Below are 25,126 nucleotides of genomic sequence, written 5' to 3' on the forward strand. Positions count from 1 at the left end.
TTTACAGTCTAACTGGGCGAGACAAAGGCAGGATGGTCAGAGAGGGGAAGAGATTTGCCCAAGGTCACCTGGACAGAGTTGAGACTCTAACCCAGGTCTCCTGCGTCCTAGTCTAGTGCTTACCCCCGGGCAGCGTCTCTGGTCCTTGTGCTCTGCCTCCTCTTTGCCTCTGGCTGTTCCGTGCCCCAGGAGGTGCCCATCACCCTCGTTCTCAGTCACTGGCCCCTTGCACACCTCCTTTTCCTGTGAGCCGGTGGTTCCCAAAGCCTGCTGTGGGGAGAGCTGGCCGGCCCCAGGGTGCAGGCTCCTCCGCGCCGCCAGGCATCAGCATCTTCACTGCAAAGGCCCCCGGGGGCCCCGTGAGAGCAGCCAGAAACTCAGAAAGGGGGAGCCACTCAGGGGGGTCAGAGCCACTAGTGGGAGTGAAGCTGCCAGCGCCCCCCGCCCCCGGGAGAGGGAGTGCCCGGGGTGAAGGGGGATGGGGGCAGCGAGGGACAGAACCCATGGAGGGGGGGCGAAGCAGACGGTGCGTCCGTTCCAAAAGGGCAAAGCCCGTGGGGCTAGCGTCAGCTGAGAAGGCACCACCAAAGCGCCAGCGTGCGTCTGCCAAGGGACCGTCTCCTGTACTGGCCCATGGGATGTTGGGGGAGCGGCGAGTCTGTAGGTCACTGCAGGGCACTGAGCTCGCAATGGCAGGGGGCCAGGGCGACTCTGAGTCAGACTTTTAAAAGCTCCTCGTTCCTCGTCTAGCACCTAGTGAGTGAGACGTTTGGGAGAAAAGCTCTGCTGGATAAAGACTCGGACTCTGCCCCCTCTTCAGTTCTGGGCTGAGTCTGTCTCCCAGCCGTGCTGCAGCAGAAAGGGGGTGACAGGCCCTTTAGTTACAGACAGCGGGGGCAGACCAACTCCATCGCTCTTAGTGCGTCAGAGACGGGCAGGCTCCCGTTTTCCCCTTTTCAGGTCATCTCGAAAAAGCTGGGGACAGCCCTTGGGCTCCGAATAAGTTGCTGATGCCGCCCTTGTGGTGGAGAGTTTGGGAGCGGCTGGTTTGGAGGGGGACGATTTCAGTCTCTCTTTTTAAAAGAAATGTCCCATCCCCTTCCCGGCCTCCTGGCCTGCCCTGGTAGTAAATACCTGTGACCCCTGCACTGTTTCTCCTTTCAGAGGGTCTCTGGGGAATGCCAGAAACCAGATGGAGCTGAACTGACAGGGAGGGAAGCTGTGGGTGGGTTTGTGTCTTGGGCCTGGTCTAACACAAGGTTTCACCGGTGTGCAGGAAGTCAAACCTGGTGCAATCAATCCCCCGTGTGGCTGCCCTTGCGTTTTAGTGGCACAGCAGCTCTGCTGTAGCTTGGTTGTGAGCCATTTGCTGTTTAAAGGGCTGCGTTGTGGGGCTGGCGTGTGTGGGGCTGGCAGACCAGGTGCCAACTCAGACCAAGGTCCCAGGCCTCCACTGAACACTGACAAACCGCTAGCTGGCATCAGTCTGGCTCACCTGGGCAGTAGGATTGTTAGAACAGGCCTTAGAATGGGAAGAACTTGTTTAATGTTTAGACTTTATGGAGTGCTTGTGAGTTGTTGCCGCACTTCCAACATCTGCGTCCCGTTACTCCATCCTGCAAGGTCGTAGGTGAGCAGGTGTATGGTGAGCCTCTGTAAATCACGGGACAGGAGAGCATGAAGTGCTGATCTCCAGCCCATGCTGTTCTGACAAGGAAAACCCATCCACAGGAGATGGACTAGAATGGAACATCAAAGAGGACAAAAGACTCTGTTTGTCCCTCCCCGCAAGATGAGTCTTGCAAGTGAATTCCTCCATCAGCTGAGTTTACAGCTCAAAGAGGGGGAGGAGGGAACTGTACCTTGGTGCTGCTTGGATTCTGGGGGGAAGGATTACTAGGCACAGGCAAAAGATCCCCAATGCTTCGCCCTAAAGGACGCGTAGAGCTTGCTGATGATAGAAACTGCTATTACCTTTTGAAACTTAAGATTGGAACTCGCGTGTGTGTTTCTGTTTACCAGCTTTGAGCGTGTACGTAACTCTCGTTTCCTTTTCCTAGTTAATCAATCTCTAGATATTTTGTTATAGGATTGGCTACAATTGGTGTAAGATCTAAGGTGCAGCTGGCCTGGGGTAAGTGACTGGTCCTTGGGACTGGGAGCTACCGGAATATTGCTGTGATCCTTGGTGTAAGGGGCCACCTATCACAAAGACAGGCTCCCCCGGGTAGCAGGACAGAGTGCCCGGGGGACTGTCCGTGACTCCATGTTACGCCTGAGGAGTTCACATTTGATACTTGCTTGGTGAAACTCAGACCGTTTGGGGTTTGTGCCCTGCTTCTTCGCCGACTGCCCTGAGGTTGGTACTCACAGGCTGGCTCGACAGCTTTTGTGTGTAGACAAGAGCCAGGAGAGGGAAGAATCTGTAGGAACTGAGAAGAGAAAACAAAGAATGTGATGAAACTTGCAAGGTGGTAGTGGGTGTGAATGGGGGAGGCCACGAGGGGGTTGGGCAGAGCAGGGATGAATCCGACTGGGCAGAACAGCAGAATTAGAAGGCATGAGAAAGCCTTGTGCTGGCACCAAGGGGTTGAATAAAGGGTGCCAGGGCAGCCTGGCATTGCCAGGCCTCCTACAGGAAGGCTTGTGGGAAGATGTTAGTCCCCTCTCCGTGCTGTGGTGTGACAGCTCCAGGAGGCCCGCGTGAAGCTGAGTTCATGTGACCAGGGCCTGGGAGCGGAACTTGTTCCAAGGGAGGATCTGAATTGTAAATTTGGACCCAAAAAAATCTGGGGCTTCAGGGAGGAGAGCTGGCTCGGCCCCTTGTGCGCGGCAGGCAGGATTAGCTCCCAGTTGGCACTCTGGGGTGGGGAGGGCTTATTGTGTGACCCCAATCCGCAGAGGATGGGACAGGCCCATGTGCAGGGGAGCGACGCCCCTGCCTGTATGAGAGGGAGCCTGGCTGGAAGCGACCCTTGAGGATTTGGGGTTTCCAGACAGCTGCCCCGGGGGATGCAGCGCTGCCGAGGGGAGCACTGGGGAAAGCAGGCACCGTGGGGGTGTGTGTGTGAGAGAGAGAGAGAGAGAGAGGGTGTGGGGGGGGGTCCCTTCCCTCTGAGCTGAGAAGCCCGTCCTCTCCCCTCCTCGTGTCACTTTCCCAGGCCGGTGGAGGGGCAATGCCCACTCTGTAATAGTACCAGGCTGAGCGCTCGGGGACCCCGTTAGTGCAGCTCTGTGCTCCTGGGGACCCCAGCCCAGCCCAGCCCTGGGGAGCAGGTGAAGCTGAGCTGTGATTGCTGCATCCCTGTGTGAGCTCTGAGAGCTCCAGCTGGTCACGCATGCTCCCCTTGCCTCTCCCTGTCCCCTCCAGGGCCTGGGCTCTAGCAGGGGCTGTGGGTGTGGCACCCCTGTCCCTGCTGTAATTTAAAGGCAGGGCGAATTCCCTTGTTGCTTATGAAAGTGGGGCTGAGTGAGAATCCTGCAGGGAGGGGCTGCTTCCCCCATGCAGGCCCTGCTCTGTCTGCTCTTGGATTCCCACCCCCTTGAAATCCAAACCTGCAGCCCCCTGCTAGTCCTGCCTGGGGCCTCTGTCACAGGTCTGGTGAGCTCCCCCACTGGCCAGGCAGGGGTGAGAGGATCCCAATGCTGGCTCCTCATGTGCTTTAAGCTTGTTGAGGGTGACCCGAGTCCGTCATTGCCCCTGTGCACACGCTCTGGGAGCAGCCCCTCTATCCAGCAGCCCCTCCTGACAGCTGAGACTTCATGGCCCAACCGCCCAGCCCCTGGGACCCGTGCTGCCCCCAGACTCTCCAGCAGCTTAACCGCACCTCTCCCTGCACTCCAGCAGGTGCGTGCTCTGGGCCTACAGGGCAACTCATCAAGGGATAACACCCAGGCAGATGTTGCCCAGGATTCTAACACCACTGCTCTGTAGGGCACAAGAAACACACACAGATCAGTACGACGGGAAAGAACCCTGCCTCAGTTTCCTCACCACTCTGAAGCGTTTTGGGCTAGAGTCCGAGACCTGTGGGATTGTCCCGCTGCAGTGCCCTGAGTGCCAGGGCCATACAGACCTCACCCTGGTGCAGACACAGCTAGGTCTGCCATCTATTTATAATTTGAGATATACCAATTTCCTAGAACTGGAAGGGACCTTGAAAGGTCATTGAGTCCAGCCCCCTGCCTTCACTAGCAGGACCAAGTACTGATTTTACCCCAGATCCCTAAGTGGCCCCCTCAAGGATTGAACTCACAACCCTAGGTTTAGCAGGCCAATGCTCAAACCACTGAACTATCCCTCCCCCTCGTTCTAGCCACTGCTGCTTGGGGAGTTGGGGTTCCTAAACCAATGGAAAACCCCTTCTGTTACCGTAGGCTATGTCCATGGGGCTATGCTGGCCTAGCTCTGTAGTGATGCCACTAGAACCCCCATAGTGTAGACGAGCCTCTGCCTCTTTGGCCTGCTTTGAGAACTGTCCTTTGTCCAAACACCAGCCCCTGGGGGGAGAGTTGGAGAAAACCGGTTCTCCTGCCTTCATCCAACCCCCTTCACTTCCCCCGTGTGTGGCTGTAAGGTCATTCAGGTTAACTGCTCTCCATTGTCCCTGCCAGTCTGTGCTGGATTCCACACTTACAAGGAGGCATTTGATGAGACAGCAGTTTTCCTAGTCAGAAGTTCATAGGATCAACCCAAATCCATAAGTACAGTCAGATCCCCTGAATGGTCACAGTCTCTGGGGCTGGATTTGCGGTGAATGTTACCAGGTTGCAATCCTGGCCATTATTCACTGGTGTAAATGGGGGCAGGGCTATGGCTAATCAGCCCCCCCACCCCAGGAGGGCCAGTCAAGGCTTGTCTGAGATGGGAAACCCTGGAGACCTGAGCCCCAGCTGGTGCTGACCTCTGCCGGGCTGTGGAAAAGCAGAGCAAAGCTCTTCGCTGTCGTCTTTACAACCACATCCTGCCAGGCGGCTGCGAAGGGTGTGAACGCAGCCTGAGAATGAGAATGAGCCAGGCGCTGTGTGTGACTTTCTGTTATGGGAGAAAACAGGCCAGAGGGGGAGAGAGACACGTACTCGGGCGTGTGCCTCAGCTGTCAGGATTGGGGCTAATGCAGATTTTTCCCTCTAGGCCAAGAGGTTGTTAAATCTCAATCCAATAAACCAGTCTCACCTTCAGTTGGTCTGTGTCTATACAGTGCCTGGCATGGGGGGACCCTGCTCCATGGTAGGGCGCCTAGGTTCTACCACGATACAGATAATAGATGACTAAAGTGACTTTCATGGGAGTAAGAAACAAGAAGGAACACAAGTGACTGTGTAAGAATCACTGTGGATCACTTTAATCTAGTGCCGGCATCCTGGGGTTGGTCTCCCAGCCTCACCCCACCTGAGGAGCGTCTCTCGCACCTACCAGAACTGAAAGGTGAAGTGACCAGGTAGCGTCACCCTAGTTCTTAGAGCTGTGCCGCTGGGGCCTGTGTTTTGGAGTAGGGGGTGCGAGTTCCATCCCTGCTGTCTCTGGGATGTCCCATGCGGCTGCGGGGAGCAGGGTGGTGACAGCTGGGAGCTTGCAGGGGGCTGTGGATTTGTTATGGTGTCTGTGATTGTTTGAGCATCAGGATTCATATATTTGAAGGCCAGAAGGGACCATTGTGATAAGAATCTGGCCTGCGTAACGCAGGCCAGAGAACGGCCCCCAGATAATTTCTGGAGCAGATCCTTTAGAACCGTGGTTCTCAACCAGGGATCTGGGCCCCCGAGGGGGCCGTGAGCAGGCTTCAGGGGGTCCGGAAAGCAGAGCCAGTGTTAGACTCACTGGGGCCCAGGGCAGAGAGCCGAAGCCTCACCGCCCTGCCACCTGGGGCTGAAGCTGAAGCCTGAGTATCATAGCTTCGTGGGGGGCCCCCTGGCATAGGGCCCCAGGCAACTGCCCTGGCTTTTCTATGCAGAAAGCCAGTTGTGGCACAGCTGGGCTGTGGAGTTTGTATAGCGTGTTGGGGTCGGCCTCAGAAAGAAAGAGGCTGAGAACCCCTGCGTTAGAAAAACATCCAGTCTTTGATTTAAAAGGAAGGCTGGGTACTTTGATGCAAAGTCTCGTGGTCTCATAATAGTGCCCATTAACCCCTCCATGCCCTCCGTGGGAGGCCCCCCAGGACTACCCTACCTGCGCTCCCTATGGCAACAGGGAGGGGCTGCATGTCCTCAGGGCCAGGTGGTGGAAGCAGACGAACGTCCCGTGAGAGAGCGCCAGCCCTGGCCATCACATGCAGCCTTCACCCACCCTGAGCCCCAAGTCTGGCTGCGCTGTGTCGGCCTTTCTGCTGGGTTCTGGGCCGTGCCGCGAGGGAGAGCTGCTGGGGGGGGCCTCGGTCTCTCACCTGCAGATGGGACCTGTCAGAACATCTCCAGTGCTGGCGCGTATCAGCACGCGGAACGAAAGGGCTGGGATTACGTAACCGCAGCTGCCCTTTGCAGCGAACACAGCCAGCGTATTTAACCCAGTTAGCGGCAGGTCTGGCCCCGGGGCGGCAGCTGCCTGCTGCCGATTGGGCTCGCTGGGATGCTGGCTCCTCTTGCCCGCTGTGCCGGGCCAGGCTGGTCAGTGCTATGATGGGAGAGTTCCCTGGCAACGCCAGTGGTGCTGGTGACCCAGGAGGGGGCGCTGCTGGGTGTGAGGTGGGGTGGGGGGTGCCAGGGTCTGGGTGAGGTGCTGCTCGCCTTGGTTAAAGGACCCCCAGTACGTTTCGGGAGGCTGAGCCACTGGAGTTTCCAAGGCTGGAGGATGGAAAGTGACTTGTGCTAGACACCCAGTGGGGCAGGGGGGAGAGACCCGCCATGCAGGTCTGACCCCTCTCTGTGTTTCATAGCCAGGGGGCCCCAGCGGGCATGGGGGCTGGTCCCCATTTTCCACCACATCAAGCTCACTCGTCTTATTCTCGGTTTTCCTCCTCTTCTCTCTGCTCCTGTCTCCTCATGCCAGCCTCCCCCTCCCCATGGTCTGCTCCCCCCACAGCCACCTTTGTGGCCACCCCTCATGCCTGAACCCCCCAAATTGGCTTTGTAAGGCCTGGCCTCTGTGAGCCTTCAGACCCCGTTCCCAGAGCTCCCTTGTACCATAATGCTGGTAGGAAATTCGCCAGTGACTAGTGAGACGGTTGAGCGGCACATGGGGAGAGCAGATTGCTCCCCCCACCCCCCCGAGAGAACCCCAGGAAATGCCGCTCTCCCTCCCACTAACCTGAGCTTCTCTGTGTTCCTGAGAGCTGGCCGTGTCTCTCAGTCCCTTTGGTCAGCGCTGGCCCGGCGCAGCAGAATGCTGCCGTAATGCCCACGATGACCGCCAGGATCTCGGTGCAGCTGAGGTGGGGATGTAGACGTGGACAGATGGTCTGGTGGGATGAGGCTGAGACCCACCAGTTCAGGTTACAAGTCCTGAGAACAAGTTAGGTTTGAAGAGCCAGCTGAGATTTTCCCAGCTGACTATAGGGTTCAGACACCTCAATCTGTCAAAAGACAGAGACTTCTCTTAGGGGAGAGTCTGATGATAGGGAATCTCCAGGTTATAGTCAGGAGCAGAGGACAGAAGAGGATAATGTAAGGGCCGGATCAGATGATAAACAGTCACATAAAAAAGAATCTGGCACATCAGAAAAGGGCAGACAAATAAACAGGGACAAGTTTTTAAAGTGCTTGTACACAAATGCTAGAAGTCTAAATAATAAGATGGGTGAACTAGAGTGCCTTGTGATAAAGGAGGATATTGATATAACAGGCATCACAGAAACCTGGTGGACTGAGAGCAATCAATGGAACACAATCATTCCGGGGTACAAAATATATCGGAAGGACAGAACAGGTCGTACAGGGGGAGGAGTGGCACTATATGTGAAAGAAAATGTAGATTCAAATGAAGTAAAAATCTTAAGCGAATCCACATGTTCCATAGAATCTCTATGGATAGAAATTTCATGCTCTGATAAAAATATAACATTAGGGATCTATTACCGACCACCTGACCAGGACAGTAATAGTGATGATGAAATGCTAAGGGAAATTAGAGAGGCTATCAAAATTAAGAACCCAATAATAGTGGGGGATTTCAATTATCCCCATATTGACTGGGAACATTTCACTTCAGGACGAAATGCAGAGATAAAATTTCTCGATACTTTAAATGACTGCTTCATGGAGCAGCTGGTACGGGAACCCACAAGGGGAGAGGCGACTCTAGATTTAATCCTGAGTGGAGCGCAGGAGCTGGTCCAAGAGGTAACTATAGCAGGACCGCTTGGAAATAGTGACCATAATACAATAGCATTCAACTTCCCTGTGGTGGGAAGAACACCTCACCAGCCCAACACTGTGGCATTTAATTTCAAAAGGGGGAACTATACAAAAATGAGGAGGTTAGTTAAACAAAAGTTAAAAGGTACAGTGACTAAAGTGAAATCCCTGCAAGTTGCGTGGGCCCTTTTTAAAGACACCATAATAGAGACCCAACTTCAATGTGTACCGCAAATTAAGAAACACAGTAAAAGAACTAAAAAAGAGTCACCGTGGCTTAACAACCATGTAAAAGAAGCAGTGAGAGATAAAGACTTCCTTTAAAAAGTGGAAGTCAAATCCTAGTGAGGCAAATAGAAAGGAACACAAACACTGCCAACTTAAGTGCAAGAGTGTAATAAGAAAAGCCAAAGAGGAGTTTGAAGAGCGGCTAGCCAGAAACTCCAAAGGTAATAACAAAATGTTTTTTAAGTACATCAGAAGCAGGAAGCCTGCTAAACAACCAGTGGGGCCCCTTGACGATCGAAATACAAAAGGAGCGCTTAAAGACGATAAAGTCATTGCGGAGAAACTAAATGGATTCTTTGCTTCAGTCTTCACGGCTGAGGATGTTAGGGAGATTCCCAAACCTGAGCTGGCTTTTGTAGGTGACAGATCTGAGGCCTTGTCTACACTACAGGACTATTTCGAATCTACTTAATTCGAATTTGTGGATTCGACCTTATGAAGTCGAATTTGTGTATCCATACTAAATACACTAATTCGAACTTCTGAGTCCACATTAACGGGGCCGGCGTCGACTTTGGAAGCGGTGCACTGTGGGAAGCTATCCCACAGTTCCCGCAGTCCCTGCTGCCCATTGGAATGTTGGGTAGAGCCCCCAATGCCTGCTGGGGGAAAAAATGTGTCGAGGGTGGTTTTGGGTAACTGTCGTCATTGAACCGTCAATCACGCCCTCCCTCCCTGAAAGCGCCTGCGGGCAATCTGTTCGTGCACTTTTCTGGTCAGTGACAGCATGGACGCCACAGCACTGCAAGCATGGAGCCCGCTGCGATCCTCGCCGTTTTCTCCTCCTCGCACTTTATCGTCCACCTCTTCCACATTCAGCTGCTGAGAAATTGGGCTACTTTTCAATGGTTCTGCAAGCACTGGGGGACCATAGGGGCCTTTTTACCAACATGAACGTCGTATGGCCGGGCAAGGTTCCTGATGCGTGTGTTTTCAGGAACTGTGGGCTGCTCAGACGCCTGCTGGAAGGTAGTTTCTTCCCGTACCACGAAATAACTGTTGTGGATGTGCATTTGCCTATAGTGATCCTCGGTGACCCAGCCTGCCCGCTAATGCACTTGCTTATGAAGCCCTATACAGGCGCCTGGGACAGCGACAAGGAACTCTTTAAATACCAGCGAGCAGCGTGACCTGTGACTGTTCAGTTTCTTTACAGAGAAGCTGAACCTGCCCCTGTTTCTTTACCCAGTTACTGTTGACTCTCCTCTTCGGTTAAATACCCCGTTCTCCCCATTTCCTCCACTTCCAAGACACGTGTAAAAATAAAATACATGTCACCCTGTTACTGAGGAGAGGTTTCTTTATTCATGACTTTTCGTTAAAGGGTCGAAACTGGAACGCAGAAAAACGGTGGGTAGGGTGTGCGCTGATGTAAAGACCGCCTCTAAACTCAAGGAATGACAGGCTCCTGCTCCTACAGCGGTCCGCATTGCCGGACTGCTTGTTTCAACGGAGCCTGCCATCCCTCCTTTTTGGGATTCTGTGTGCGGGGGGCTATGTGGCCTTGTGGCGGAGGAGGACGGATACAGATTCCTCTGCTGCGTGACTCAGCGGTCCAGGACAAGGACCACTGTATAAGATCTGTAACCGCCCTCCCCCGCTAAAAAGTCACATCCCCACTGCCCACACAGAACCTGGAAACCACCTCCCATACCGACCACGGTGCCTGCTGACTGCACTGTGTGTGTTACCCGCTGCTGATCCGGCCCCCGTGTCTGTACCCTGGGAAAGGTGCCTGTCCTATGCAATTAGCAACGCACTTCCCCACGCACCCCATTCAAACACAGTCTTCAGTGAAAAAACATGACGGAAACAGTACTTAACAGCAAAGTATTTTTATTACTTAAGTACACAGTTATGGGATGGGACTGGGATTGGGACTTGTTTGAGTCCGGAAGGGAAGGACTTATGCAAACGTAGGGTATGAGTGCTTTTGGTTACTTGAGCACTCTGCTGGGGTGCAGTGACAGTATTCACGGCCCAGGGCGGGCATCCTCCTGGTTATTTAGGGTGATGGGGGTATGTGACTTTGTGGCGGGGGAGGGCGGTTGCAGAGATACTGCCGGGGGCTCTGTCCTGCAGCGGTCCTGCAGAACATACACAAGTCGCCGGAGCGTGTCCGTTTGCTCCCTCACTAGTACAAGCATTGCTTGAGTCGCCTGCTTGTGTTCCTCACGCCACCTCTCCTCCCATTCGCTGTGTGAGCGCTGGTACAGAGAGACTTTCTCCCTCCACTGCCTCTGCTGGTCCGCCTCGGCTAGGTAGCAGCCCACACATTCATCGAAAATCGTGTCCCTTGTCTTTTTCTTTCGCTGCCTAATGTTCGCCAGCCTCTGCGAGGTGGATGCTGTGGAAGGTCTGGAGACAGTGGAAGCTATGAGATGGGAAACAGTTAGTGCATTCCTTGCAATGATACTTTTTTGCGAACAATTAACTGAGTCTAGGCTGTCTCTGTGAATTTTTTGTTGAGACCCCTGTGCCAGCTGTTGCACAAATCATTTGCGCGGTGGATTCTGGGTAAATGTCGCCAGTCATTCCTTCCTCCGGGAAAGCAACGGCAGACAATCATTTCGAGCACGTTTTCCATGAAATGCCCTGGCACACGCCATAGCGTGGCAACAATGGACCCTATTTTGCCTTTTGTGTATGTCACCGTATGTGTACTGGATGCCGCTGACAGAGGCGGACCAGCAGCGCTACACAGCAGCATGCTTTTGCTTTTGCATGACAGCAGCGATGGTTACCAGGCATACTGCACCGTCTACCATACCATGAACTGGTAAGAAGACGGTAATAAGATGGTCATGGTTACCTGTCCTTTTGCACTGCGCCATTTGGTGCTGTCATAAGTGCCCCTGGTCGATCAGCCAGGGGCGCAAAAGCAAAATTTGGGAATGACTCCCCGAGTCAATCCCTCCTTTTTGGGTATCTAAAAATAGAATCAGTCCTGCCTAGAATATGGGCAACTGTACTAGAGAACCACTGTATCGTAGAACCAGAGACCACAGCTGCTCTCTGTCCAATCCTGCATAAATTTTTAGCTGAACGCTATTCACAGGGTGTGCTCCTGAAACAACCCCAGCTGTTCATTCCGTTCTTCCCCCAGCCTTCCTGGGTTCCAATACCATTGTCCCCCCACTTGTGTGATGAAGTAATATAGAATGCATGAATAAGACACAGGTAGTCGTTTGTGAGAAATGAGTGGAAGGAAGCCTCCAGCTGCAATGATAGTCCAGAGATGACATTAAGGGGTGTGGAGGAGGGAGCCACTCATCCCTCTGCTAGTCCAGGGGCAATTGAATCTTTTCTTTACAATGAAGGGTGGGGGCTGATGGAGCTCAGCCCCCTGTTGCAATGATGAGGACGGTTACCAGCCATACTGCACCATCTACCATGAAAAATTAGCACCAGGCGGCCTTGACCGACCTGTCCCAAGCAAGTTGGTATGGTTGTTATGGTTACCAGTCCTTTTGCACTGCCCCATGTGCCAATAGGCTGATGATGAGGATGGATTTCCATCTTATTGTACCATCAGCCATCCATAGCATGGGGGGAGCAAGGATGTTGGTGTTGAGTGCTGCACCATCGCGTCTATCTGCAGCATTCAGTACAGATACGGTGACATGTAAAAGAGTCAACAGAGGATTGTTTTCCCTTTAACTTCTGGGGGTCGGGGGGGGTGCGTAAATTGCCGAGCTATGCCCCGACCCACCGCGGACACTGTGTTTGACCCTAGAAGCATTTGGAGATCAGCCAAGAATGCAAATGCTTTTCGGAGACAGCGGGAACTGTGGGATACCTTGCGTCCTCGTTCCCCCCCTCCCTCCATGAGCGTCCATTTGATTCTTTGGCTTTCCGTTACGCTCGTCACGCAGCTGCGTGCTGAGTCTCTGCTATGCCGTCTGTCCGGAGATTTTTTAAAAATACTTTGGACCAGGCGTAACATTACAGTAATTCCCCTACTTAGATGCAGGAGTCTCCGAGCGAGATAACCGTGAGGACGGGCACTGAAGGAGATAGAGAGCGCATGCTGCGTGAAATCTATCACGAACCACGGACCTATGCAGCCGTGCTCTGGGAGGCAGTGCTCCCTGAATACCGCATGAAGGCCTCGCGCGGAAAAGTGTGCTATCACGGAGCACCCAATAAGGCAGCTCTCCCCAGGAACCTCCTGCTGATGCTTATCGATTAACGGCAGGAGAGCTTCGTGGAGTTCTCCCAGGAGGATTTCTGTTCTATCACCATATATACAGAGACCTCCTTTTCACACACTTCAGATTCCTGTTATATTAAGAATAAAAGTTAACATGGTTAAAGCACTTACCGACTGCTCCTACCCCTGATTCAGGATCCGGGTTCCTGGCCGGGGAGGGTTGGTAGGGGATCTCCGTGACGGTGATGAAGAGATCCTGGCTGTCGGGGAAACCAGCGTTGTAAGCGCTATCGCCTGCCTCGTCCTCCACAAACCCTTCCTCATCTTCCCCGTCCGTGAACATCGTCGAGGAACTGTCCGTCGACACTGTCCCATCATCAGAGTCCATGGTCACTGGTGGGGCAGTGGTGGCAGGCTCCGTAGCGTCCGTTGGCCGCTTTGATTTTTTGGTAGGCTTGTCTGGGGTCCTTGATTTTCACGCGGCACTGCGTTGCATGACGGCTGTATCCTCTGTCTGTATCATGGCTTTGGAGACCTTCTCGTAGGTCTTTGCATTCCGTTTGTTGGAGCGCAGCTCCGAAAGCACAGACTACTCGCCCCCCACACCGATCAGATCAAAGAGTTCCCGGTCAGTCTATGCCGGGTCCCTCTTTCTATTCAGAGATTACATGAACTCCTCTGCTGGAGAGCTCTGCATTGCTGCCGGTGCTGCTGAGCTCGCCCCGATGTCCAACCACAAAATGAGATTCTAACTGTCCAGAAAGGAAAAGGAATTCAAATTTTCCCGGGTCGTTTCCTGTGTGGCTGGTCAGAGCATCGAAGCTCGGACTGCTGTCCAGAGCGTCAACAGTGTGGTGCACTGTGGGATAGCTCCCGGAGCTACTAAGTTCGATTTCCATCCACACCTAGCCTAATTCGAACTAGCCATGTCGAACTTAGCGTTACTCCACCTGCCGGGGTGGAGTACCAAATTCGAACTAAAGAGCCCTCTAGTTCGAATTAAATGGCTTCCTGGTGTGGACGGTTGAGCGGTTAGTTCGAATTAACGCTGCTAAATTCGAATTAAAGTCCTAGTGTAGACCAGGCCTGAGGAACTGTCACAGATTGAAGTGTCACTAGAGGAGGTTTTGGAATTAATTGATAAACTCAACATTAACAAGTCACCGGGACCAGATGGCATTCACCCAAGAGTTCTGAAAGAACTCAAATGTGAAGTTGCGGAACTATTAACTAAGGTTTGTAACCTGTCCTTTAAATCGGCTTCGGTACCCAATGACTGGAAGTTAGCTAATGTAACGCCAATATTTAAAAAGGGCTCTAGGGGTGATCCCGGCAATTACAGACCGGTAAGTCTAACGTCGGTACCGGGCAAATTAGTCGAAACAATAGTTAAAAATAAAATTGTCAGACACATAGAAAAACATAAACTGTTGAGCAATAGTCAACATGGTTTCTGTAAAGGGAAATCGTGTCTTACTAATCTATTAAAGTTCTTTGAAGGGGTCAACAAACATGTGGACAAGGGGGATCCAGTGGACATAGTGTACTTAGATTCCCAGAAAGCCTTTGACAAGGTCCCTCACCAAAGGCTCTTACGTAAATTAAGCTGTCATGGGATAAAAGGGAAGGTCCTTTCATGGATTGAGAACTGGTTAAAAGACCGGGAACAAAGGGTAGGAATTAATGGTAAATTCTCAGAATGGAGAGGGGTAACTAGTGGTGTTCCCCAAGGGTCAGTCCTAGGACCAATCCTATTCAATTTATTCATAAATGATCTGGAGAAAGGGGTAAACAGTGAGGTGGCAAAGTTTGCAGATGATACTAAACTACTCAAGATAGTTAAGACCAAAGCAGATTGTGAAGAACTTCAAAAAGATCTCACAAAACTAAGTGATTGGGCAACAAAATGGCAAATGAAATTTAATGTGGATAAATGTAAAGTAATGCACATTGGAAAAAAAATAACCCCAACTATACATACAATATGATGGGGGCTAATTTAGCTACAACGAGTCAGGAAAAAGATCTTGGAGTCATCGTGGATAGTTCTCTGAAGATGTCCACGCAGTGTGCAGAAGCGGTCAAAAAAGTAAACAGGATGTTAGGAATCATTAAAAAGGGGATAGAAAATAAGACTGAGAATATATTATTGCCCTTATATAAATCCATGGTACGCCCACATCTCGAATACTGTGTACAGATGTGGTCTCCTCACCTCAAAAAAGATATTCTAGCACTAGAAAAGGTTCAGAAAAGGGCAACTAAAATGATTAGGGGTTTGGAGAGGGTCCCATACGAGGAAAGATTAAAGAGGCTAGCACTCTTCAGCTTGGAAAAGAGGAGACTAAGGGGGGATATGATAGAGGTATATAAAATCATGAGTGATGTGGAGAAAGTGGATAAGGAAAAGTTATTTACTTATTCCCATAATACAAGAACTAGGGGTCACCAAATGAAATGAATAGGCAGCAGGTTTAAAACAAATAAAAGGAAGTTCTTCTTCACGCAGCGCACAGTCAACTTGTGGAACTCCTTACCTGAGGAGGTTGTGAAGGCTAGGACTATAACAATGTTTTAAAGGGAACTGGATAAATTCATGGAGGTTAAGTCCATTAATGGCTATTAGCCAGGATGGGTGAGGAATGGTGTCCCTAGCCTCTGTTCGTCAGAGGATGGAGATGGATGGCAGGAGAGAGATCACTTGATCATTGCCTGTTAGGTCCACTCCCCCTGGGGCACCTGGCATTGGCCACTGTCGGTAGACAGATACTGGGCTAGATGGACCTTTGGTCTGACCCGGTATGGCCGTTCTTATGTTCTTATGTTAATCTGAGCCTGCAGCTATGGGAAATCTCAGCCATTCACTATTATGGGAACACACCGTACCGGGGAACCTGTGTATCTGAAGTGATTCTCTTGCCATTCTCTGATTCCAGCCTAGTGGTGAGACCAGGAAACGTGGGGTCGGGGCTCCCGGGTTTCATGCCCAGCTCTGACACTGGGCGTGTCTCTACTGCAGCTGGGAAGGTGCTACCTAGCGCAGGGAGATGGACGCGTCCGAGCTAGTGTGCTAAGGATGGCATTGTGGCTCAAGCTTGCTACCCAAGTACCATCACGCCCGACCCCCGGGCACGTGCTCAGAAGGCTGGCCTGAGCCACCGTGGCCACAGTGCTGTTTTTAGTGCACTCGCTCGAGCAGAGCTAGCATGTCTGGCTACCCGCCCTCAGAAGCACGCTCCTAGTCACACCCCCTCGCTCTGCCTTTCTGTACCTCGGGTCCCTCTCTGGACTAGGCTCCTTTGCTTTTCTGTGCCACCTCCCATCCATGGACTCCATAGCCCCCTGCGTTCCCTGCCTGATAGGTAACATCCTTCTCCCCATTGCAGAGGGGGAAACTGAGGCACAGAGCCGAGAAGGCCAGGCTTTATGTGAGCACCACAGCTGGAACCAGGGCTCCTGCCGGCCGGGTCTGGGCTCTAACCTCTTAGCCCGGGTTTCACGCTGCGTGGGCGCAAAGCATTTGGGGAAGGAGAGGAAGGAAACGAGAGCTTCTGACTGGCTGCATCCCATGTCAATGCTGTGAATGCTGCATCCTTCCAGCACTGCCTGGCAAAGCGGCTGGGCAGAATCCGCTCAAAAGGCCCAGCTCTGCCTGGCACCTGCTGCAGCTCGCCGGGGTGGGGGGAGCGTCCCCAGGAGCCTGCTGGGGGATGGACAGAGCTGGGTCACCTCCATGCAGCCCACGCGCACACGGGGAGCTGATGGAAACGCTCCCCAAGCTGCAGGTGCGGTTCGGTCTCCCCCAGCCGCTCCTGTCTGAGGCTGACTCATCAGCAGGGAGCCAGTCACGAGCTGCCGTCTTCCTGGCCAATCACAGAGACCCGGGCCCCGTGCCCCTGCGGAGCCGTGCATGTGGCTGGCTTTGTGTGCACACCCGGCTTTGTTTCCATGGGTAGGCGCACGCTCACTTGGACGTGTGTGGTGAATCATACACCGAGCGTGCTTGCCTGAACCCCCCCCCCCCACGCGTGTGCATTATTGCTTGGATTCAAGTGCACCCATGTTTTCACACGTGTTCCCATGCACACACCTGACCACTAGGACCTGCACTCAGAGCCTCCTGGCTCCTTTCATACAGGCCGCGGGCTTGCCATCAGCTGGTAACACCGGCCCAGCAAGGCTGCCCTGGGCTGGGGCTCCCTTCCCCATGCCCAGCCCAGTGCCTCTGGATTTGTCGCTGCATTGGATCTGGCTGCCGGGCTCTGAGGTGCTGCCCAGTCTCTGCTGCTGTTTAACTTCCGCTCCTGTGCGCGGATGAGATTAGGCCCTGCCGCAGGGCGTTGATTGCTCCACCTGGCAGGTCCCGGGGCGCAGGTGCCGGGAGAAATGCTGACACGCTGCTGTGTAACTCCCTGCGTCAGCCCTCCTTGCTGGGCCGCAGCGGGCAGGGCCACAGCGGCCTGGGGGCGGGCGGGGGTGCTCCTTCCCTACCCCTCTGGGAGAAGCCCCCTGCCAGTGCCAGGACAGGCCGCTGGTCTCTCAGGCCCTGGGATCAATGGTCCCAGCACGGGACACTTGAGCCTGGGGGGGGAGCTGAGAGCACTAGGCTCTCAAGAGGGACGCTGGTCAACGGCAAACACCCCAGCTTCACCCACCCCTCGGCTTTGTCTGTGCTGCTGGCCCCTGCTGGCCCCCAGTCTCACCCTCCTCCAGCCCCAAAGGCCCCCGTTCGACTTCCCAGGCAGCCCCCTCCCCTGCCCTTCATCCCAGGCACCAAACCCTCCGGCAGCCTCCCCCATCATCCCCCTGCAGTCACTCCACCGTGACCCAGCAGCCAGACCCTCCCTCAGTGTTACCCCCCTCCCCTGCTGTTCCCATACTTAGCTCTGCCCCTCAATTCTCACCCGCAGCCCCACTGGCTCCCTCCCCCTCACCCCCCCCAGCTCAGGCTGTGTCCCTCAATTCTCACCCACTGCTATCCCAGCCCTGGGCTCCCTGCCCCCCTCCCCCCCCAGCTCAGACTGTGTCCCTCAATCCTGACCCACTGCTATCCCAGCCCTGGGCTCCCTGCCCCCCTCCCCCCCCAGCTCAGACTGTGTCCCTCAATTCTCACCCACTGCTGTCCCAGCCCTGGGCTCCCTCCCCCTCCCCCCCAGCTCAGGCTGTGTCCCTCAATTCTCACCCACTGCTATCCCAGCCCTGGGCTCCCTGCCCCCCTCCCCACTCCAGCTCAGGCTGTCCCCCTCAATCCTGACCCGCAACCCCTCTGCTACTGCAGTTCTCGCGGTGGGTGTGGGGCAGGTGTTAGGATGCTGATGAATATCCACATGCATTAGGCTGAGGTCCCCCAAATTCATGTCACTTGTGATCGAAGGTGGATTTGATGTCTGGTCTCCATCCAGCGGGTGAAAGTCACCTAGGTTCAGAACCTCAAAGGTATTTAGGTACCTAACGCCCATTGGTTTCAATATCCTAAATCGGGTGGGCAAACTTTTTGGCCCGAAGGCCACATTTGGGTATCGAAATTGTATGTCAGGCCATGAATGCTCATGAAATTGGGGCTGGGGTTCAGAGGGCGGGAGGGGGATAAGGGGCAGAGGGTTGGGGCGCAGGGGGGTGGCTCAGGGGTATAGGCTCCAGGCAGCACTTACCTCAAGCAGCTCCCGGAAGCAGTGGCACGTCCCCCCTCCAGCTCCTGCATGGCCAGGCGGCTCTGTGCGCTGCCCCATCCACAGCTGCTGCCCCCGCGGCTCCCATTGGCCGTGGTTCCCAGCAAATGGAAGCTGCCGGGGCGGCGCTTGGGGTGGGGGTGGTGTGCGGAGCCCCCTGGCTGCCCCATGCGTAAGAGCCAGAGGGGGGCTTGCTGCTGTTTCCAGGAGCCGCTAGAAGCGGTCCCCGACCCTGCTCCCCCCGGCTGGAGTGGGGATGCGGCCCACGGGCTGTAGTTTGCTCACCTCTGTCCGAAATACTTCTGAGGCTCTGGGCCCTGCTCCCCTAAGCTGCCTGCCTGCCTGCATATAGGCCTGAATGCCCCGGTGTTGTGACACGCTTGGCTTGTGTCTCGTCTCCTGCTCCCTGGCTGCTGTTGGTCCAGGGAGGTCAGTGGGGTCCCACTGGGAGTGTGCGCACTGGGGAGCGAGCTCAGTAAACAGAGCAGTTTGGTCCCCAAGAAACTGAGCAACGTCTGTGCTGATTGGATGGATCCTATGGGAAGTGGGGGGCAGAAAACCGCCCTGAACCTCACGGTCTCCTGTGCTTTTTGTCTTGTCCTCAGTGGGTGCTGGCCTTCGAGATCTTCATCCCCTTGGTCCTCTTCTTCATCCTCCTGGGGCTGCGGCAGAAGAAGCCCACCATCCCCGTGAAGGAAGGTGAGTGTGGGCTGTGGGGAAGGTGCCGGGATGCTCTGGAGGGCAGTGCCCTGCCTTCTAGGGGAGAGAAGTGGGAGGCCTGGGGGGTGAGACAGGGAAATTCCCCCCAGTGATAGCACAGACCCCCAGCCACTGCTTCCCTCTCAGCCAAGCAGATCCTTCCTTTAGAGAACACTCCTGGGGAGGGCTCGGGCACTGGGCAGGGAGGGGGCTCACGGGGAGGCCCGGGTGGGGATGAGCAGGGGTCAGTGGGTGCCGGGCCAGTGGGAGGGCCTGGTGGTCGAGGTGGGCAGTGGCTCTGGGGCCAGAGGCTGCAGGGATCCGGTAGGCGGGATGTTCCTCCAGTGGTCACCCTGTCAGTGCAGCCGCAGCAGGGGGTGGGGGCGCAGCGCAGAGACAAAGGAGTGGAGCGGGGGCATGTGAAAGCGGGGCCCTCGGCAGATTCCCCCACTGCGCCGTGGGGCAGCTCGCAGCCCCACCCTTCTGGTAACCCACTTCCCTGCAGCAGCCCGGCCAGTTGGCTATATATCCCAGCCCCCTCTCTGCACCGCCCTCCTCCGGGGCACTGAGAGCGTGTCCCAGGGGCCAGCAGGCTGGAGGGGCCTTGGCCAGCCCATCCCAGCTGCTCCCTGGGCAGGCATCCCTGGGCTGAGCTGCAGCGCTGTACTCTTGGGAAAGCAAGGCAAAGAGCCTGGCACGGGAGGGTAGCTCCTGGGGGTGAGCCCCCTTCCCCGGGGCTGCTGGCTGGCTCCCCTCGGTCAGGGTGGTGTGGGATTCCCCTCCAGCCCCACTCATGCTGCGCGTGGGCTGAGCGTTCCTACCGAAAGGCCCATTAGCTCAGGGGGTGCCAGAGGGACTGTGGGGGGCCTCTGGATCAGAGTGGGAGGCCCAGAGGCTCTGCTTGCCCTTGGCCACAGCAGGGGCTTGTGGCGGGGCAGAGATAGGGGTGCTGGGAGGGGGTCAGCCCCCTCCCTGACTGAGGGGAACAGAATTCCCAGCTGGCCTCACTCGCTGGGACCCGGCTCCAGCAGTTGGGCGTGTGCTGGCTCCTCGCTGAATCTGGGTGGGTGGCTGGAAACGAGCAGCCTGGGTTAGCTGCCGCTGGCTGTGCCCAGAGCGCCCCCCTGCTGCCAGTTCCCGGGCAGCCTGGGCCTCCTCGCTCGTCAGGGTGGGGCATCACGGACAGCCCTCCCCCATAGTAAACTCCCGCGAGCCTTCCCGCACCTCCCGCTGCCCGTCCAGGACAGTCAGACACCGGCTCAGCTAGGTGCAGCACCGAGGGCCTGGGTCCCCCAGGTGTCCTAGCCCCACGCAGGGGAGTGCAGCAACTCGGGCAGGCCGGGGCAGTGTGGCTGCTCGCACCCGGCCTAGGCTAACCCAGCCGCTCACCTGGGCCAACCTGGCAGTGCAGTCGGACCATGCAGCTCAGGCCAGCTCTTCCCAGGGGCAGAGCCTGACTCCAGTGGGCTTTGTAAAGTGGCTGCATTGTCTACTGCTGCAGTTCCCCAGGGCTGGTGCACTGAAGGAGCAGCCCCTATGGATAAGAGCTTCCGGGGCCCCCTATGGAAAAAGAGAGCTCCAGCAGATTCCCCCTTCCAGTGAGAGTCCAGGGCTCTCCCCGGGGCGGGCCGGGGATGCTGCGCTGCAAGGCACCGGGGCAGCTCCCCACAGGCTCTGCCATCCCAGCAGGACGAGGGTGGAGGCTGGCATGCAGGGACAGGAATTGCCAGCCCAGGTTTTATCATTGTTACGTTAGCGTCTAGACTCCCCGAATGCCATTGGGACCCCATTGTGCCAGGCGCTGCACAGGCAGAGCTCCCCGTCTGAATAGACAAAGAGGAAACTGAGGTGAAAGGGTCAGACAGCAGGTCAGTGGGAAAGCCAAGAACCGAACCTGGGTCCTGATTCCTAGTCCGGTGCCCTATCCACTAGACTGCGCTGCCTGCCTGGCTCACAGCAGGGCTCCCTCGGGGCCAGCATCTGTTGGTGCGAGCGGCCAGCTCCAGCGGCTTCATAGGAAGGGGCAGGAGACCCTGCAGCCCTCAGGGGAAGTCCTTCCTTGCCCCATTGTCAGGCTGGCAGGTGCCTTGATGAAGGGGTTGGCACCCCTGCCAGGGGAGGAGGCTGCGGGAATGGGAGGGAAGCTGGCGGAAACAGTGGCTGCAGAATAGGGTGACCAGATGTCCCGATTTTATAGGGACAGTTCCGATTTTTGGGTCTTTTTCTTATATAGGGTTCTGTTACCCCCCACCCCCGTCCCGATTTTTCACTTTTGCTGTCTGGTCACCCTACTGCAGAATGAGGGGCCAGCCAGGAACCCTAGGATGGAAGGTGTGCTCCAGCGGGCTCTGCTCCCCCCTATTCCAGCACCCCACATCCCCAGCAGAGAGCTCAGCCCATGGCCGCTGCCTGGGGGAATGAAACAGGCTTTGCTAGGGCTTGATGGGGATTGGGCGGGTGGGGCAGGAGGAGAAAGGGGTGGGGCAGAGTGGAAGGGGCACCGGGACACATCAGTGCGATGCCCTGGCTCTCTGGGAGTGGGGCAGGCCGTGGCGGAGGGTGATGGTGTCCTGAGCCTGTGTTTCAGCCATCCCTGCACGTGGAGAGCCGTTGGCGCTGGCGAGGAGGAGCGCCCGGCCAGGCTGTGACTGCCCGCGCGCCGGGCCCCCATCTCTGACCTGTGCTTTTTGTTTTGTTTCTCTCTCACACACGTTCTCTTTTTCTTTCCCCATCATCACTCCCCTGTCTGCCTCTCCTCCACGCTGCCACTGCATGCTCCAGTCTGTAAGTTGTCGGTTGGGTTGGCGCTCCCACTCTCCCCTTTGGCAAAGCATTCTGGGAAACGGCAGCCATGGTGGCCTGGCTTTCTTGGCTGCTTTGACTAACACGTTTACTTAACCCGAGCCTTCACCCCTCCTCCTCCCACCCCCGTGGGGACTGGTGAAAAGGAACCTGCCCAGTGTACCACAGCCAGAGGCTCCATTCTGGGTCGTGCCATAGACCCACCGTCTTTCCTGGAGTCCCCCAGTGCCGTGGTCAGCCCAGGCTCCTGACTCGGCCACAATTCTCATTCCCTGCTCCTCACCGTCTCTGTTGGGCCCCATTACACGGCCGGGCCCCTTCCTGAGTTTAACAGTCACTGCTGAGCTTGGCTGGGTCGAACAGGTTCTGCCCATTGGGTCATGGGCCCTGCAGGGGTTAAAGCAGGGGCCCAGCTGTGGAGGAGGGGGAGTGGTGGGGGAGAGACTGGTTCCCCCCCCCCCCGCCCCATTGTGTTCCCCCTTGGGGCAGACTGTGCTCTAGCCCGGGTAAGAAGCAGCGCGCTATTCCTGTCTCGCACATTTCCTTGTGTGTCTGGGGGGAGGAGCTGGAGACCCCTCGCTGGGTTCATCTACACCGTGACAGTGGCTGCCATGGGGGACCTGGTAACCGCCCGGTTGTTCCGGACGTGCAGATAGCACAGCTCCTACTTGTAGCCTCGACAGAGCTGACCTGTGCGAGACAGTGTCCTGGGGCTGTGTGCAAGGCGCCGGGACGGGGGGAGATGCCACTAATGCTGGACGATTGAACCCCAGCGGAATCGGGCCTGGGGACAATTGTTTGTAACTGGGACCTTGATAGCATTGCTTTTCTAGTGGGGATGGGCCCTGTGTGCATGTGGGTGTACGTACATGGATGGGTGGGCAGGCGAGTCTCTCTCTCTCTCTCCCCCCCAGAGGTAAAATACTTTGATTTTTTTTTTAAACTTCTTCCAATGCACTTTGTGCCTGGCCCAGGCTGTTCTGACCCAGTGCCGGCACAAGTAGGTTTAACCCCTAGGTTTGAGCTGGGCTGTTTCAGGTGGGCAGCTGGGGCCCTCTCCCCCAGAGTTCGCCCATTATTTCCTCTGCAGTGCAAAGCCCCTTTCTGATTCCCCCCTCGGGCTGCTGTAGGCTGTAGATGACTCTCCCCCTGATCCCCATCGCCCCAGCCTGCTGCGGGCTGGTGTCCCACTTGGTTCACTGCTTTGCCCCACAGGCTTATCGAATCCCAGTCTGTCCCGAGGCTCACGGATCTGCGTCAGTGTGTGTCTCTTCACCAGTCCCTGCCTCTCTGCAGTGCCCTTCTGAACACAGCCCTTTGTTCAGCCCTAGCTCCACCGTGGGGGTGGGGCGGGAGGGGGTGTTTTAGAGCCACTCTTGGCTCTAACCACATAGTGAACAGAAGCCAGGAGTTAGGGTTTTTTATTTAAATTCTCTGAACAGTTTGCGACGGAGCCCTGTCTCTGCTGCTCCAGGCCCGGGTTCGGGAGTGGAGTAACTGGCCAGCCCCAGTTCCCACGGCCCCTGAGTAACTGAGCAGCAGGACAATGTGACGTCCTGATGAGTGACTGGAGATGGAGGGGACTCGCTGACCGACCCTGTCTCCCCACCCTGCCCAGCACACAGGGTGCCTGGGAGGGGGCTCTCCACCAGACCCCATCTCCCCCGACCACACACCTCAGCTCAGATGGGAGCCCCCACCCAACCTTGGCACACAGGGGAGGGGGCTCACTGCCAGGGCCCACCCTGCTCCTTGTGAGCACAGAGATGGGATTATTAGCAGCTCTTGGTCGCTAGAACAGTCCCCTCTGGATTCCTGCCCGGTTTTCTCGCCCCTCCGGTGACTCTCTGCTCCTGCATGCCACTCGCCCCAGCACCCTTGGATGTGGGTGCTTCCATTCCACCTGTGGCTGGCCCAGAAGCAGTGGGGCCATGCCATGGACATGACAGCCAAGCCCAGCTACGTCCCTGGTGGGCTTCCTTGGGCTCACCATCCTCCCCTACCTGGGGCACGTTAGCTGACTCCCAGCCGCACGCTGGTTCTGCTATTTTAATTTGGAATATTTGGCTCGTTCTGGGAACAGCGATCGCACGAGGCAGGAACCTGGGGAGATGCACCAGCGGGGCTGGGGAATGGCCCAAAGCGGGGAAGGGCTGTGTCTTTGCTAGCCGGGGCTGACGGTGGAGCTATAGGGAAAGGTCGCTTGTTAACATCCTCACCCCCCTTCACACGCTCTCATCCCAGCTGCCTTCTCCTCCCTGCCTCGCCATTTCTGCTTCCCAATAAAACTCCTGTGCGTCGCCTCGGCCAGCCGTAGATTGAGGGAGCCGGGCAGGGCTGCGGCCCATTCAAAAGTGCCCCAGGGGCTTCTAGCACTGGCTGCTCTCACCCTGTGCCCCCTTCCCCCCCCCACCTTTCTGGAAATCAACCCTACATCTGAGAGTCACTACTGGGCCGATCAGAACCGCCGCAGGGTTTGCAGCTTCCCTGGGGGTCCCCTGCTTTCTGGGAGCTGGGGGCATGGGGAGCGCTCAGGGCAGCGAGGGGTGGCAGGCCCCTGCAGCCGGGACCCAGGGGGCTGGAGATGAGCGTAGCGCCCCACACAGCTGTGGGGCCTGGCCCTGTGACAGAAGGGCCCTGTGGTGGGACCAGCTGCCCCGTGCAGGGTCCTGGGGAGAACGCAGGACTGGGTCCTGGATGCCGGCCGGGGAGGCCCACTGGGCACCTCACAGAGGCTAACATGACAGAGTGGGGCTCCGTGACCTCTGACCTTTACCCTCTGACCTTCCACTTGGAGATAACGTACTAGCCAATAATCGTACTGATCCAACACTCATGCTTCTCTTTGAACTGGGTGTCTGTCTCCCCTGCACCTGTCCCCGCCTTCCCCGTCCCCCTATATCTTTCCTCTCTCTCTTGTACTGTCTCTCTCCCGCTCCAGCTTTCTACACAGCAGCCCCTCTCACCTCGGCTGGGATCCTGCCGGTGATGCAGTCCTTGTGCCCTGACGGCCAGAGAGATGAGTTTGGATTCCTGCAGTATTCCAATTCCACGTGAGTCCGTCCCTTTCCTTGACGGCTTGTCTCTTTGCCTTGGGTGCAGGTGCGTGTCCAGACACATGCCCTCTCTCTTGCTCGTGCTGGCTGCTTACTGGTTTACAAGGACACCGAACTGGCTGAAGGTCATTCTGTCTAGCTGGGAGAGGAAAAGGTTAAAGCGCAGGATT

At 56.0% G+C, this 25,126-nt stretch overlaps 1 protein-coding gene across 4 annotated transcripts in view; it reads left to right on the forward strand.

Annotated features, from left to right (window-relative positions):
• Nucleotides 1-25,126, forward strand: part of ABCA2 (ATP binding cassette subfamily A member 2) — a 127,797-nt gene that overhangs the window by 38,113 nt on the left and 64,558 nt on the right. For 3 of the 4 annotated variants that reach the window (XM_044992341.1, XM_044992337.1, XM_044992340.1), the window contains exons 2-4: nt 19,005-19,098; nt 21,880-21,882; nt 24,842-24,953. In XM_044992341.1, coding sequence (XP_044848276.1) covers nt 19,005-19,098; nt 21,880-21,882; nt 24,842-24,953 — 209 coding nt within the window. The remainder of the gene's footprint in view (nt 1-19,004; nt 19,099-21,879; nt 21,883-24,841; nt 24,954-25,126) is intronic. The other variant, XM_044992338.1, reaches the window with a different exon arrangement.

Source organism: Mauremys mutica, chromosome 18 (genome assembly GCF_020497125.1).
Source record: "Mauremys mutica isolate MM-2020 ecotype Southern chromosome 18, ASM2049712v1, whole genome shotgun sequence".
Classification (NCBI taxonomy): Eukaryota; Metazoa; Chordata; order Testudines; family Geoemydidae; genus Mauremys; species Mauremys mutica.